At 38.9% G+C, this 13,600-nt stretch overlaps 1 protein-coding gene across 1 annotated transcript; it reads right to left on the bottom strand.

Annotated features, from left to right (window-relative positions):
- Positions 1–675: 675 nt before the first annotated feature.
- Positions 676–12,793, bottom strand: LOC311060877 (multidrug and toxin extrusion protein 1-like). Its single transcript, XM_084079243.1, has 16 exons — positions 12,567–12,793; positions 9,389–9,490; positions 9,064–9,132; positions 8,676–8,824; positions 8,049–8,091; positions 7,906–7,950; positions 7,650–7,747; positions 7,196–7,293; positions 5,464–5,645; positions 4,431–4,539; positions 4,089–4,164; positions 3,417–3,486; positions 3,095–3,227; positions 2,853–2,947; positions 2,556–2,619; positions 676–2,427 (listed from the first exon to the last, which is right to left on the bottom strand). Exons 1-16 carry the CDS (start codon positions 12,747–12,749, stop codon positions 2,177–2,179), a joined length of 1,767 nt encoding a protein of 588 aa, XP_083935369.1. The 5' UTR covers positions 12,750–12,793; the 3' UTR covers positions 676–2,176.
- Positions 12,794–13,600: the final 807 nt, after the last annotated feature.

Genomic DNA, 13,600 nt, shown 5'->3' with positions numbered 1-13,600 from the left:
AATAAATAGATTACTAGACACCTGCACTGGGTCTGACTTAGTATTCTATCAATAGATATTTAAGTATAAATGATCAATCTATCACCAATATGCATGATGATGCGACCTGAACACATATGGGCAGGTCGTATCATCATGCATATTGGTGATAGATTTCCATCTATCCAGCCAGATCTCCATATATGCCTATATATGGGCATATCGGGTTTGTTTATGGCTATGTCTGAGTCAGAGTGGTGTGGCTGTGGCCCTGACTATATATGGGCGTATCAGGTTATATATATATATATATATATATATATATATATATATATATATATATATATATATATATATATATATAGATATATCTATCTATCTATCTATCTATCTATCTCTCTCTCTCTCTATATATATATATATATATATATATATATATATATATATATATATATATAGTATAACTAGTAATAACCAAATAACCGATACTTGACAAGATTAATTATTTTTAAAACACAATTTCTTACCTAATTCCCCTTAGTTATTGATATGGCCCAGTACAGTACAGTTTCACACAATGGAGTTTTAATTGTAAATCTTTATTTTAATAGGATTATTAACAGTTCTGGATGTGGAGTCATTTCAGACAGAAAGACACAATCCTTCAAATGCAAAATCCCATTACTTTGACATTTGATCACCACCCTTTATTTCAGTTAAAGACAGAATTACGATACCTTACAGTATGTTAGGTAAAATTTCAAGACTGATATGTATTTGTTTCATATGATACTGACACCGGAATATGTAATTAGCAGCCCAATTTTCTTACTGAAGCTTTAGTCAGGTGAGACTTTTGTTTGCTGTAGATACAGATTCAAAATAATTTGCCTTGATACATTTTTTTATGTTGACATATTCTGACACGACCAACAATTAATATAGACAGAGGAGTGCTACAGTATCTGCTACAGCACCTGGCTGTGTGCTGACACTATCTGGGGTTATACAATGTGAAGAGGTAGTACTGAAGCAGTCCTCAGACCTGCATGGCTGGCTCATTATAAAGCAGGAGAGACATGCATCTAAGAAGGCAGATAAAGACTCTCTTTGGCTTTTCAGAAGAATTGTTTGATTTAAAATACTTTCCTGAGTCTGTAGTACATCAGGTTAGGATTTGAGACTGGCTCTAAGAAGACCGAATAGGAGTTCAAATTGAGGAGCATTAATTCATTTTCCTTTGGTTTTGCACATTTTTTAAGTAGTTATTTTGCCTGAGTATTTTGGTTTGATGTTATATTTTTATATGAATCTAATTAGTTTATCTTAAGCTTTTTCATGCTGATAACCTTCCGACATGTAGGACCATGCCACAACATACATACTAGGATACTTATACTAGGATAAGTATACAATCAAAAGTTTGATGTTTCATATCAAACAAGTTAGTCAAACAAAAGTTATGTTACTCTTATGTACCTGTACACAAGACGTAACCACAAAAAAAGAACCTTCTCTGAATACATATATCCTGCAATTACCATGTGTGAAATCACATGACTAACTAGTATTTCCTTGGATTTGTCCGAGTTGTTTTTGTTTTATGTACCTTGTGTATTGTACTGTATATTGCTTCACATTTGTTTGCTTTCACCTCAACTTTTAATTACATTTAATCATTGTAAAGCATTTTTAACTGAATGCTTTATAAGGTGCTATATACTGTATATAAATACCTTACTATTTGCATATGTTTACTAACTCATGTTCTCCACCGCAAGGAATGAATATCTGACGAGAGGGAGACGAGCTCTGATGTGTGCGTCAGAATTAAAGCTACAATCGGCACATCTTGTGTCAAATCCGCCGTTTACCGTCAAATAACTTTATTGACATTGTCAATCTGTAATGTCCTATCTTGAGGCACTCGTTCAGCGTTTGTTTTAGTTTTTCAATTGAAAAATGAAAACGCTGAACGAGTGCCTCAGTCTGGATTCCAGGATAACTCTTACCATACAGACTGGTCAAAATAGCATTTTATTCATTAAAATAAGTCACGGAATGTAGCTTTAAGGCTGGAACACTGAGGCGAACAGGCCAGTGTGCGTGGTGTGTGTAGACCAGTGGCATCTCTTATCTGACGGTATAGCGTTTGAAACAACCAGTTGCCACCAATAAGTCATACAGAGCAGATAACTCATTTTAGCAGTCCCATGAGAATCTCGCTGAGGACGACCCCACCGGCGACGATGAGGACCATTACCAGCAATGTGAAGCCACGCCGTAAAACCAACTGTCTGACTGACAGACGGACTCCAACTGTAGTGGCGATTGCGGCAACCTCGCCGGAACCCAGCGCCTCCAGGTCAGTGCCGCCCTCCTCAGAGCTCACACAGGCGGATGCAGAGGTCGGGCTCACAGCCCGCTCAAGGGCCACGAGGGAGAGTTCTAATGAGAAACGGAGTCAGTTTTTTTTTGCCATTACATCGCAGAAAGACACAACAGTTCCTGGAAAGGAGGAGAGGTGTTTCATGAAACTGAGGGGGGATAGAAAGCGAAAGTGAGGCTTCATTTACCCTGATTTTCCATTCCGAATGTCTCTTTGCTTTCCGGGAGCTGGACACCTGCTCTCTGCAGGGCCTAATTAGAGACATTACAGACAGGTTTAGAACGTATATGTCCTGCATGGAATATGAGAAATCAAAAGGTTTTCATGCCAGTCAGAACAGCTTCATTTACAATTTTCATACATCAATGGAGAATATGCCACACACAGTAAAAGTTAATTTACGTAACTCTGAGAGTATATAAACCTTAATCCATCTGGGTCCATTTTTACAGTATTTTACTGTGCTTATCTAAGTACTACTCACTTCCTCTGTTGCCTTCTTCCAGTCTAGTTTAGACACAAAGACTATGAAGAATATGGACTGTATAATGACACAGATGAAAAGTCCTGACCACAGTCCTACAACGGAAATACAAGGAGAGCTCTCATTACATGGTTATAAGTAACGCAGTCCAAATTGGCCACCTTCACAGTTTTACCAGCCCAAAAATGTAATTTTGGAGACAATATAATCTTTTTGCATCGTAGTAGCTTAGGTGTCCTCACCCACAATGCCCATTTTGGCTGCGAACATCAGGGACACTCCGATGGGGAAGCCAATGAAGTAGTATCCTATCAGGTTACAAAGAGCCCCAATCATCTGCTTCCCTGCTCCCCTTACAACACCCCCTGTCACAGCCTGCAGAGGAAAACAAATGTTTGAATATTTTTATTTATGAAACACACGCCATTTTGAGAAAGTGATGTCATCTCTAGAACTGAATTGCCACGGCAAAAAGATTTTCTTTATAATGAATAAAAGCCAATATATAATATGATGACTTTATGAAGGCATGAAGTTACAGTACAGTAAAGCATAGTCGCTCACCGCAGTGGCATCAGCAAGATGGAAGAAGCCATACATAAGCATGACATCAGCGACTCGCTCAACAATGTCTCTAAAAGGGAGTAAATAGAAATTATTATTTCGTTTTTTGTTGAAAAAACAATATCGTAAAAGACAACTCAATAAAGAAAAGCAACTATTCTATCTAAATAGCAAGTATGTAAGTAAGTAAGAAAGCGCATCGTCCACAACTAATATGTTGCACATTTACAGCAATAATCTTAACGGTCTGGTACATAGACATATAAAGGTAGACGCCTCATCCGACTCTGGGACGTCTGTATCGCGGCCGCCACATTAGAGTGGGCACGCTTCCTGACTCCTGGCCAATCACAGCACGTTTTTTTCTCAGATTTGGCAGAATCTAGTTTTATAAATATACAACGGGACACATTTTATACAACTAGATTCTGACAAGTCCCGGAAAAGACGCGCTGTGATTGGCCAGGAGTCAGGAAACATGCCCCCTCTAGGTCGCTCCAATGAACTGCAGCGGCCAATGAGGTATCTAGGTTTCTATATCTATATGGTCTGGTATGGCAAATGAATGAAATCAGTTACCTCTTGCTGCCACTTGGAGCCGCCAATGTGTGCAAAGTGTAGGTACAAGAAAGTGAATGTTACTAAATGTATCTTGTAATTGGTTTTACTCACTGTTCTGGAGTGAAAATGTATCCCAGCACATCTTTAGGGATTGAAAGACTAGCTCCGACAAAGAATGAAACTACAACTGTATCAGGCATAGAGAATACAATACGTAAATAAAAATAAAAATGTTCTGAAAATAAATGTGCATATTGACATATTCAAATATATATTCAAATGTCTAGTGACAACACTGGACTAAACGTTTCATACAGCTTTTTAGACGCACAGAAGACTCTGCTCAGGTTGTGTTGTGGAACACATGTAAGCTAAAGAAATAATGTTGAAAATCTGATAGCTTCCCTTTAAAGTGTTCAATGAAGTGGGCAGCATGTATGCATTGGTTCATACTTGCACAGATGATGGCGACCTTGGCAGACAGCTTGGCTTGCTCGGTGTTCCCAGCACCAAGAGCATTACCAACTCGTACACTGGCTGAAACAGAGAATCCTAGAGGAAACTGTGTGACAGGAAAAGAAAAGAACAGTGTTGCAAAAACTACTTGTTTTAATGTGATATTTCAATTGAGTTTCATCTCCTTATTGCACATACCTCAACAGCAGTTTATGAATGGTTTAGCCACCAACTTTTACTGTTCTTGTGACCTGTAGTCAGCACCATTTTATTACTTTCATTTAGAAAAAACTTGCTTACATTTTGTAAGTGAGGAATAGTGCTGTAAAGTGAAAGTGGATTGATGCCAGCACATCACCAGGACAAAATGTCTATAGAGGAGGTGATAAATTCACACTCAATTTGTCAAAACAAATTTGTACCAGAGTGAAATAGTATTTGAACCATCTTTAAATATTGCACAATGTTTGAAAAGTGTAAAATCTATTACTATGCTATTACATTTTTGTCTCTATAGAGCAGGTGTGCCATGACCAGCTCAACAAGATCTACCAACCCAACTTTTTTTTTATCCCAGGGCTGAAAATACTTTGAAAATGTACCTGAGGGGGCTTTGGAATAACGGCGCTTGCGTTAGATAATAAGACAAATGCACTTGGAATGGGACATTTTTAAATGGTAGGTTTTAAAAATATATAATTTAACGTTGTGATGCTACTGATGTTTGCACGCAAAACTCTTGAAAACAAAGCATTTCATTGTGGGTTTGCCCATAGAGGCCGTGAAGTCAGTGAGCTGACATCAGGCCCTTGTTGATGTCAATCAATCAAGTCACCTTAATTCAATTGACAGATGCCAAAAATACTTGCACACACAGCCTTTGTGATCTACTGGTAGATCACGATCTACCTATTGGGCACCCCTGCTATAGTGTATATTATTATATCAAGCAACACACAAGGAAATGGCATGGCTAAAAGAAGTAAAAGTAAAGCCTTAAATACAAGATAATTCACTTTAAATGCGTTACCATGTAAGCGATAGTGGCCAGCTCGTACACTATCGACTGCGCTCCCAGCTCATTCTCGCTAATTATACCAGCCAGGAATCCTCCGATCTCAAACATCCACCACTCCAAGCACAGCATAAGCATACTGGGAATGGCCAGCTGGATAAAGGGACCCCACTCCTGCAGACAGTCCTGTGTCCAACCTGGGAGTCAAGATGTTCATAGTTCAGGCAAATGAGGAGTTGGGAGATAAGCCTTTCAACCATTTAAAGTGACACTTTGTTCATACAACATTTTGGACAGCCACAAAGTAGAGGCCCTGAACAATACACTGTTTTCAGTTACTGGCTGATTACATCTCTTCTTGGGGCTGTATGGCCATGCAAAGTCTAGGTCTGATCGAGCGCTGCCTCAAACTCTGGTTAGTTTTGTTACACCACTAAGCAGGGAGGCCAATTTAACCTGTTATCATTATTTTTGGCTAAAGGTTTTTGTAACATTGTAGACGTTTCAACATAAGTCCATTCAGCTTCAACCTGACTAGGGGTGTTATCAGCGCGTGTATCATGACCCGATAGATGGTGCATACCACATGCCTACAGCATGTCCCCGGGTTTATTTTATTTTATTATACCAGGTGTGTTCAATGCATGTATGGGCTTGAACAGTCCATACTAACAATCCTGATACTGTCCCAATATGAATGACTGCCTAAAGTCTTTGTATTGGTTCTGCACTGCTGTTATTTCTTTCATTTACTAATCGTTTCCGCCCAGTTTTAGCTCATTCATTAATTTCGATGTAACCAGACGTATCAGTAGTATGTATCGTCTGGCTAGACTAGTGAGCAGGTATGTTACTAATATCATTGGCTGAACAAATTATTTCACAGGCTGGTAGTGAGGTTTTTTTTCCCTTCCCAAAACGGATATTGGATTAGAGCTCTTTAAATGTGTAATGTGTAACATTGTGTTCGTAATAATGCAGACATTAGTATTGAGTAATAAATGCGCTGTAGTAATTCTGATGTGCCAGATCAAATATACTTGAATTCATACACACCAAAGGGTTTATTCTAATTCATTTCACTTAATCTGTTTTCTCTTCAACACATGTTAAATGTGTTGAAGAGACTTTAAGGGCAACTCACTCAGTATATATAATATGAAAAACTGTGATATACTGCACTAACAGGGTAAGATTTTGCTGATAAATTGTTAAACCTAAAAATAACTTCTAACTCCAAGGAGCTGTGTCAGTGCTGTATTAGGCAGTGAGAGAGTGGCACTATAGTTGTCAAACATTACACACGAGAGAGTTCTCAGTGTTCAATTTATAGTTAACATCTATGTGCATATATAGTCCATATACCCACGGTTGACACTGTACTGTGCATACTATATCAGTCTCATTTCCACTGTCGATAGTTTGTACATGTATACTGTAAATCCATTCATAGGCGATAGATTTATGTTCCCATTTACTGGTGATAGACTTTACTTTTGTACTTATTTATGTCTTTTTATTTTGTTCATAGGGGGACAAGCACTGAAAGACAATTATTTTATTAGTATTTTGTTAGTATTATTCTACCGCTCTATCTATGATCTCAGGACAACATACCTGAATTACTGCAAACAATGCAAAAATGTATCCAGAGTAAGGGAACATTTGATTTAAACAAAGCTACAGTATTATTATTGTGCATAATGAATTACCATCTCTCCCAATCTGAAAGAGAAAACAAGCTCACCTGCCCAGGTGGTCTTATGCAGTCCTCTGCAACAGATGTAAACATACAGGAACACAGCCAGGGAGAACTGGGAGATGGAGTTGGCTGCTGCAGATCCACTTTTGGTTCAGCCAAGAGGAAACATATAAAACATGGAGTACAATATAAAATCCTCTGAGTTACTAATGGATCGACTCCGAGTTACAAATGGACCAATTCACACTGAGGATTACATTTTTAAAATAAATGTAAACTTTAGTCTCTAGATAATTATCTAGATTCTGAATTATTGATGATGATGATGAAATATTACATCATACTTAAATACTTAAAGCAATGGTCGATACTGACAATGCAGCAAGGACAAATGGCAATTAATATTAATTAATTTTGTTCACTACCAATTAATACAGAATTATTAACTGTGCAATAATAATCACTATCTCTTGCATATTGTGATAATGGGTACACTCACGCAACACCCAAATCCAGAGGATAGAGGAAGACGTAGTTGATAACAGCGTTGAGAATATTACCCAACACTCCAGTTATCACCTGGGGCCATATGATACCCTGTAGACCAAACCACAACGTTTTTCTCAATGCAAGCATTAATGACAATCTCTCAAAACATAAGTTGCAGGTTCTCACCCAGTTATAATATCAGATACAATTATAGCAATTAAACAGGATTACATAAAATGTCAGAGCTTTTGTGTAATCAACCTCACCTGGTTCTGAAGATACCTCGATTGCAGTTGGTACATGAACGCAGCCTGCAGAAATAGACAGTGACAATGACAAAATGCTCTGCGATGGATCATGATGGGATGTGGTGGATTGCACTGGGAATAGCAGGGAGAGCAGAACTCACCGGCAGAGCGGGCATGAAGATCTTCACATAGAGCTGGGACAGTCTTTATGACACACACACACACACACACACACACACACACACACACACACACACACACACACACACACACACACACACACACACACACACACACACACACACACACACAGTGATATGTTGCAAGTCCATAGATGAATTCATTCAACATTGAATCACATGACTAATGAATCCGATCATAATTTATTTTGATAACCTTTTTTCTCCAACTATCCATTACATTCTGTGTTGTTATCTGGTTTTATGGAGGAGCAGATTAAGAACTTATGCTCTATTTTATACTTGTATAAAATATGTATTGATATTTCATACCTAGTATAAAACACCTGTCATGCAGTGAAAATGGCTACAAGCTGACAACGCATTACATCATCTCACTAGTTTTTTGTCTTTCCCCTGCTCTCCGTCCAGTCTTTCTCTTCGCTGTGTCTGAATAAAGCATTCATTTCTTTATTTTTGCCTTTATTATACCAGGTTGTCACTTGAGTTCAGAGATCTCTTTTTCAAGTAAGACCTGGTCAAAATGGCAGCTGTTAAAAAGACAAGCCACAAAAGACAATAACATAAGAAAAGGCAAATGAGGCTGACCTGGCAACCTCTGGACTCTGTCTGACAGCCAGCAGGATGGGCTCTGTGTTGATGAGGACCGCCCAGCAGGGGAAACAGGCCAGAAGCAGAATCAGAATCCCCCTTTGCAGTATCACTCCCACACGCTTTAGGTTACCGCTCCCATAAGTCTGCATAAACAGGTGCGCAGTGGGTCACCGAGATACACAAATACATGCTGATAGAGAACACCTATGCGCCTATGACCAAGTGGATAAGTTGAACAAAAGAAAAACACATTTGATACAAAAGACCACAGTAGAACTGTTTTCTTGTAGACCCTAGCAATGAGACACAGCAGTAATGGTTAGGATTTTCCACGTTAGACAAACAGAATGAATGGATAAACACTATCAGGGTGGGATAGTACCTGAGATATGAGCGTATCGCAGGCGGACGCCAAGCCAGTGCCAATGGAAATACCGGTAACATTAATGACCTGCATTGGGGGAAAAATTATCAAAAATGATGCCTACAACAAAAATGGTTTAACCACTTAAGGCCTATTTTTACTTAATCGCATGACAGTGTTGTGCAAACATATGAACATTTATTACATTTTTTAAAGATTTTGAAAATGTCTGCATAAAATTACATCCAAAATAGGAATGCCAGGTTGAAGTGGTTAAAGATTAAATACACAAATAGATTAATTGATTAAAGTAGTAAATCCAAATAGTTGTACGTTTTCTTACCGCTATTGCTAACGCCACACCTGCAAGCTCTGTTTTCCCCAGGTGACCACAGAACACTGTGCTGACAAAACTGATCAGAAAGACCATCAACTGTGAAATAAACTGAAACATAAAAACAGTCATGTAAAAATCCCATTCTGACTTTTCTAGTAAGTAAGTAAGTACATTTTATTTATATAGCACTTCTCACAGAGATGGCTCACAAAGTGCTTCACATACATAGAGAATAAAAACAGAACAAGGTATTAAAATAAGTAGAACAGTAAAAAGCCTGTACAATAATCTCAAGTATACAACAAATAGTGATGCAACGTGGACATAAAATCAAATAACATTTGCAAAAGCTTGTTCAAATAATAGCGTTTTAAGATTGTTCTTAAAAATGTCAACAGAGGCTGCAAATCTCAAGGCATGTGGAAGCGCATTCCAAAGCTTGGCAGCTACAGCCCGAAAGGTTCTGTCACCTTTTGTAATAAGATTTGTGTTGGGAACATATTAACAGACCCTCTTCAGCAGACCTAAGGGCCCTCCCTGGCACATAACGTGGGACCAGGTCGGTTATATATTTCGGGGCCTGACCATGTAAAGCTCTGTAGGTGAGCACCAGGACCTTAAAATGGACCCTAAAATGTACAGGGAGCCAGTGTAAAGAGGCCAGGACTGGGGTGATGTGGCACCTTCTGCTGGACCTGGTCAAAAGTCTGGCAGCAGCATTCTGAATTTGCTGGAGGCGGTTCATGGTTGTTTTATTGAGGCAGGTGAAAAGTGAGTTGCAATAATCCAATCGTGAGGAGACAAAAACGTGGATAATCATCTCAAGTTCTGGGGGGGAGACAATTGACCTAAGTTTTGCTATGTTCCTAAGGTGGAAGAAACATGACCGGGTGACTGATTTGACGTGAGTGCCTATAGCCAGAGAATGTATGATTCCTAAATCGGTCCATAATGTAGCCATTAGGCCAAGAGTAAAAGATGTGAATGTTATGAGACAGACCATTTTGTGGTTCACAACTGCTTCAACAGAATAATCCCAACTTTGGCTTTACCGTATAGCATATTAAGAATATTTTCAATGTAAATGACATGGCTGATGTACTGTAGAGGAGACTGATGGTGCAGAGGATGTCCTTTAACACAGTGTGGACATTGCAACTAACAGTAACCAGAAGAGTGGCCATCTGAGAAGTATGGGCACCATTTTTTTCCTCGTAAGACTGGCCATTCATTGTGCCCAGTTCTCTGTCAGACTGGACAATTTGTGATTCAGAGTTACTTCATTGTTTGCATTTAACCTAAAGTTTTCCATCCTAAAAGGTCGCCTGATTTAAATCCCATTGGGATGTTTGGAAGGCCCTGAATGAAAGATGCACTTCTACCGGCCATTAATAGAGATGTGGTACACTAAACTGACCATAGAGAAGTCTGCAACACATACATCAACCTGGGAAAAGTGTTGCCCGAAGTCGGCGGGCACTAAATTAGAATGTGGCCCAATCTAAGTCATTCCCAGTTTAAAAATGCAAAAATGGAAAAATAATTTATGCTTGATGTAATGTATTAAATACTTAACTAACTTAAAGGTAGGGTAAGCAATTTTCAATGGTTAAAATACATGTTAAATAGCTCTATATTCTGATAGTACTCATTGCTGTAGAGTGTTTGTTCGGTAGCAGGAGTCTCCATGTATCTCCATCTCTTTAGTAAGAGAAATTGCTAATCCAGGTCAGGATATCCATTTTATCCAATCAGGATAGAGAACTCGGAAGAAATTGGAAATTATGACACAAAGAAATGAGCAGACAGAATTGGAAGTGGAACACTATCAAAATGAAGCTGATAAATGGGTACTCTCTCCTGATTGGCTGAAATGTTGTCACTTACCTGAAAATGTATTTTCTGTTTATTAAAGAGCTGGAGAGACAGGGAGACCCCTGTTACTGAACAAACACTCTATAGAAATGATTACTATAACACGTGCTTTAACCTTTTAACACAAAACCTTTTGTTTTAACCAAAAAATATCCCTTACCCTACCTTTAACTTGTACATACATAGTAACAGTCCCTACTGTGTTAGAACAAAAAGAGTTATCAAAAATGTGTATGTGTCCATCCATACAGTAGGTAATTATACATCAACTACTGCTAAACTGGGTCATTCACACATCCCAGAATGAATTGCCTGTGAACGTGTGAATGGGTAGTGGGTACCCCATCACGCAATGCTTGAGTGACCAACCAAACATCAATGCTTCTTTGTTTAGGCAAATTGCTGTAAAAAGGTGATTTAGTCAGCACTCAGCTTCGATCAGTAATAAAAACCACAACCCAAGCCAAAATTCTTGGTGTAGTCATTGACTCAGCCTGCTATCACAAATATACTAAGAATGTGTAAGAACATGAGCTTAATGTTTAAGACCTCACATAGCCTAGAAAGTAAGCCCACTCTTGCTCAGACTTCTCAGGTGCCCATTCTGTCTTGGTGCCCACTGTATTCCCGTTTTCCACTCTGTTTTGGTGCCCATATTTACCAAGTACCCACTCTACTGAGGTGCCCAGAGTTACCAAATGCCCACATGTATTCTAACAGCAAACCAGTTCTCCCAGACCTGTTGTTGTAGCTGAGTAGAACAACGACATGGATCCCATACAAGTTACAACAGGCTGGATTGATATACATTTACTCTGCACCTTAAAGCTGTAAGAGGATGCCCACTGGGCACAACCCTCCCTCTGACTCCTTGGGTGATTATATAATAATGACCCCACACCCCACAAGTCTGCCATTAATAACCTAATTTAAATGTTCCTTACTCACTCAATTAATTTCATTCCAGTTCATTGTTAGCAGCAGCCCATGCTGCTTGAATGCAAGGAGCAGCCCAGCCTCTAGGGGGCAGAGTCTTTCCCACGTCCCCCCCAAAAAAGTTAAACTTTTACAGTAGTGACTGAGGTTTGCTGCCTGTTTATGTAACTGTAACTGTAACTATGACTTGGTGATATGCTAAAATTGTTCTAAGAAATCCTGTAAACTATGACAAACACAACACAGCAGCTCAGCCTCCCCCAAGTCCAAATAGTATAACAACCAAGCATTAGACGAAACCGTTCCTATTGTTTACAATAAATCTATTTCTAACAAATTATTTCACACGTGTCGCGACAAAACCCAAGCTTACCACTGGTCCGGCTAGTGTTAACAGCTGGACTATTTCTCTCTTGTAATCCACCGGTATCCAGTCTTTGATGCCTTTAAGGCAAGTGCCGCAACAGACGGCGCTGTGAGTAGTAACCTCTTGGTCTATTTTGGATTGTCCTCCGTTTACTCCATTGGTACATGTTATTTTAGTATTGTCCTCCATAGTACCTACAGGAGTTTGGGCATTACACAGACACAGTACGTCCCTTTCACTGACTGGAAGTGTGTCAGACAGTGTGTGACCGCTAACCATGTTTAATAAGCAAGCAAAAAGGGGATGCGTCACACGTGTTTTGAGAAGGCAACCCCCCCCCCCCCCCAGTGGTGTAAAGTAACTAAGTACATTTACTCAAGTACTGTACTTATAAGTACTTAAATTATTTTATTTTTATTTTTTTTACTTTGCTGGAGTATTTCTAATTCTCAGTACTTGTACTTCTCCACAGAGCAGAGGCAAATATTGTACTTTAACTCCACTACAATTATTTGAAAACTTTAGATACTATAGTTACGTACCCTGCTTTCAATATATATTTCGGCCATTTGGAAATAGCAGATCTACAAGCTCACAATGTGTTGCATCTTGACACATCATTTTTAGTATATATTTTTTTTAACAATTTATACATTTGAAAACGTGTCAAATTGGACATTCTGCATGAGTACTTTTGGTACTTGAAGTACATTGTGATACCAATACTTTTGTACTTTTACACAAGTGCATTTTTAATTCCGGACTTTTTAAAAATATTTGTAACTGAGTATTTCTTCATTGCAGTATTGATACTTTTACTTAAGTAAAACATTTCAGTACCCATTACCACCACTGCCCCCTCCCACTAAAGTGTAGGGTACATCTCTATAGGGTCTGGCATGGCCTCAGAACAACTGAGGTCGGACCCGCTGCTAGTGGGTGGGGTTTTGCCTCAAATGCACTGTTATTGTTGTAATTAGGTTAAATGAGTTTCTCCTGAGAGCACACATAATATAGCACATAATATGGCCCACAACCGA

This window comes from Gymnoscopelus microlampas, assembly GCF_963454915.1.
Source record: "Gymnoscopelus microlampas genome assembly, chromosome: 2".
Lineage (NCBI taxonomy): Eukaryota > Metazoa > Chordata > Actinopteri > Myctophiformes > Myctophidae > Gymnoscopelus > Gymnoscopelus microlampas.
The sequence above is the reverse complement of the archived record's forward strand: the minus strand, read 5'-3'. Positions and strand labels throughout refer to the sequence as shown.

What these genes read in the sequence shown, in the direction of transcription:
- LOC311060877 (XM_084079243.1), bottom strand. Translation starts at nt 12,749, where the DNA reads ATGGAGGACAATACTAAAATAACATGTACCAATGGAGTAAACGGAGGA. An exon ending in TAACACTAGCCGGACCAGTG is followed by an intron (nt 9,491 to 12,566) that starts GTAAGCTTGGGT and finishes TTTATGTTTCAG; the next exon opens with TTTATTTCACAGTTGATGGT. An exon ending in TACATTTTCACTCCAGAACA is followed by an intron (nt 3,487 to 4,088) that starts GTGAGTAAAACC and finishes ACTCCCTTTTAG; the next exon opens with AGACATTGTTGAGCGAGTCG.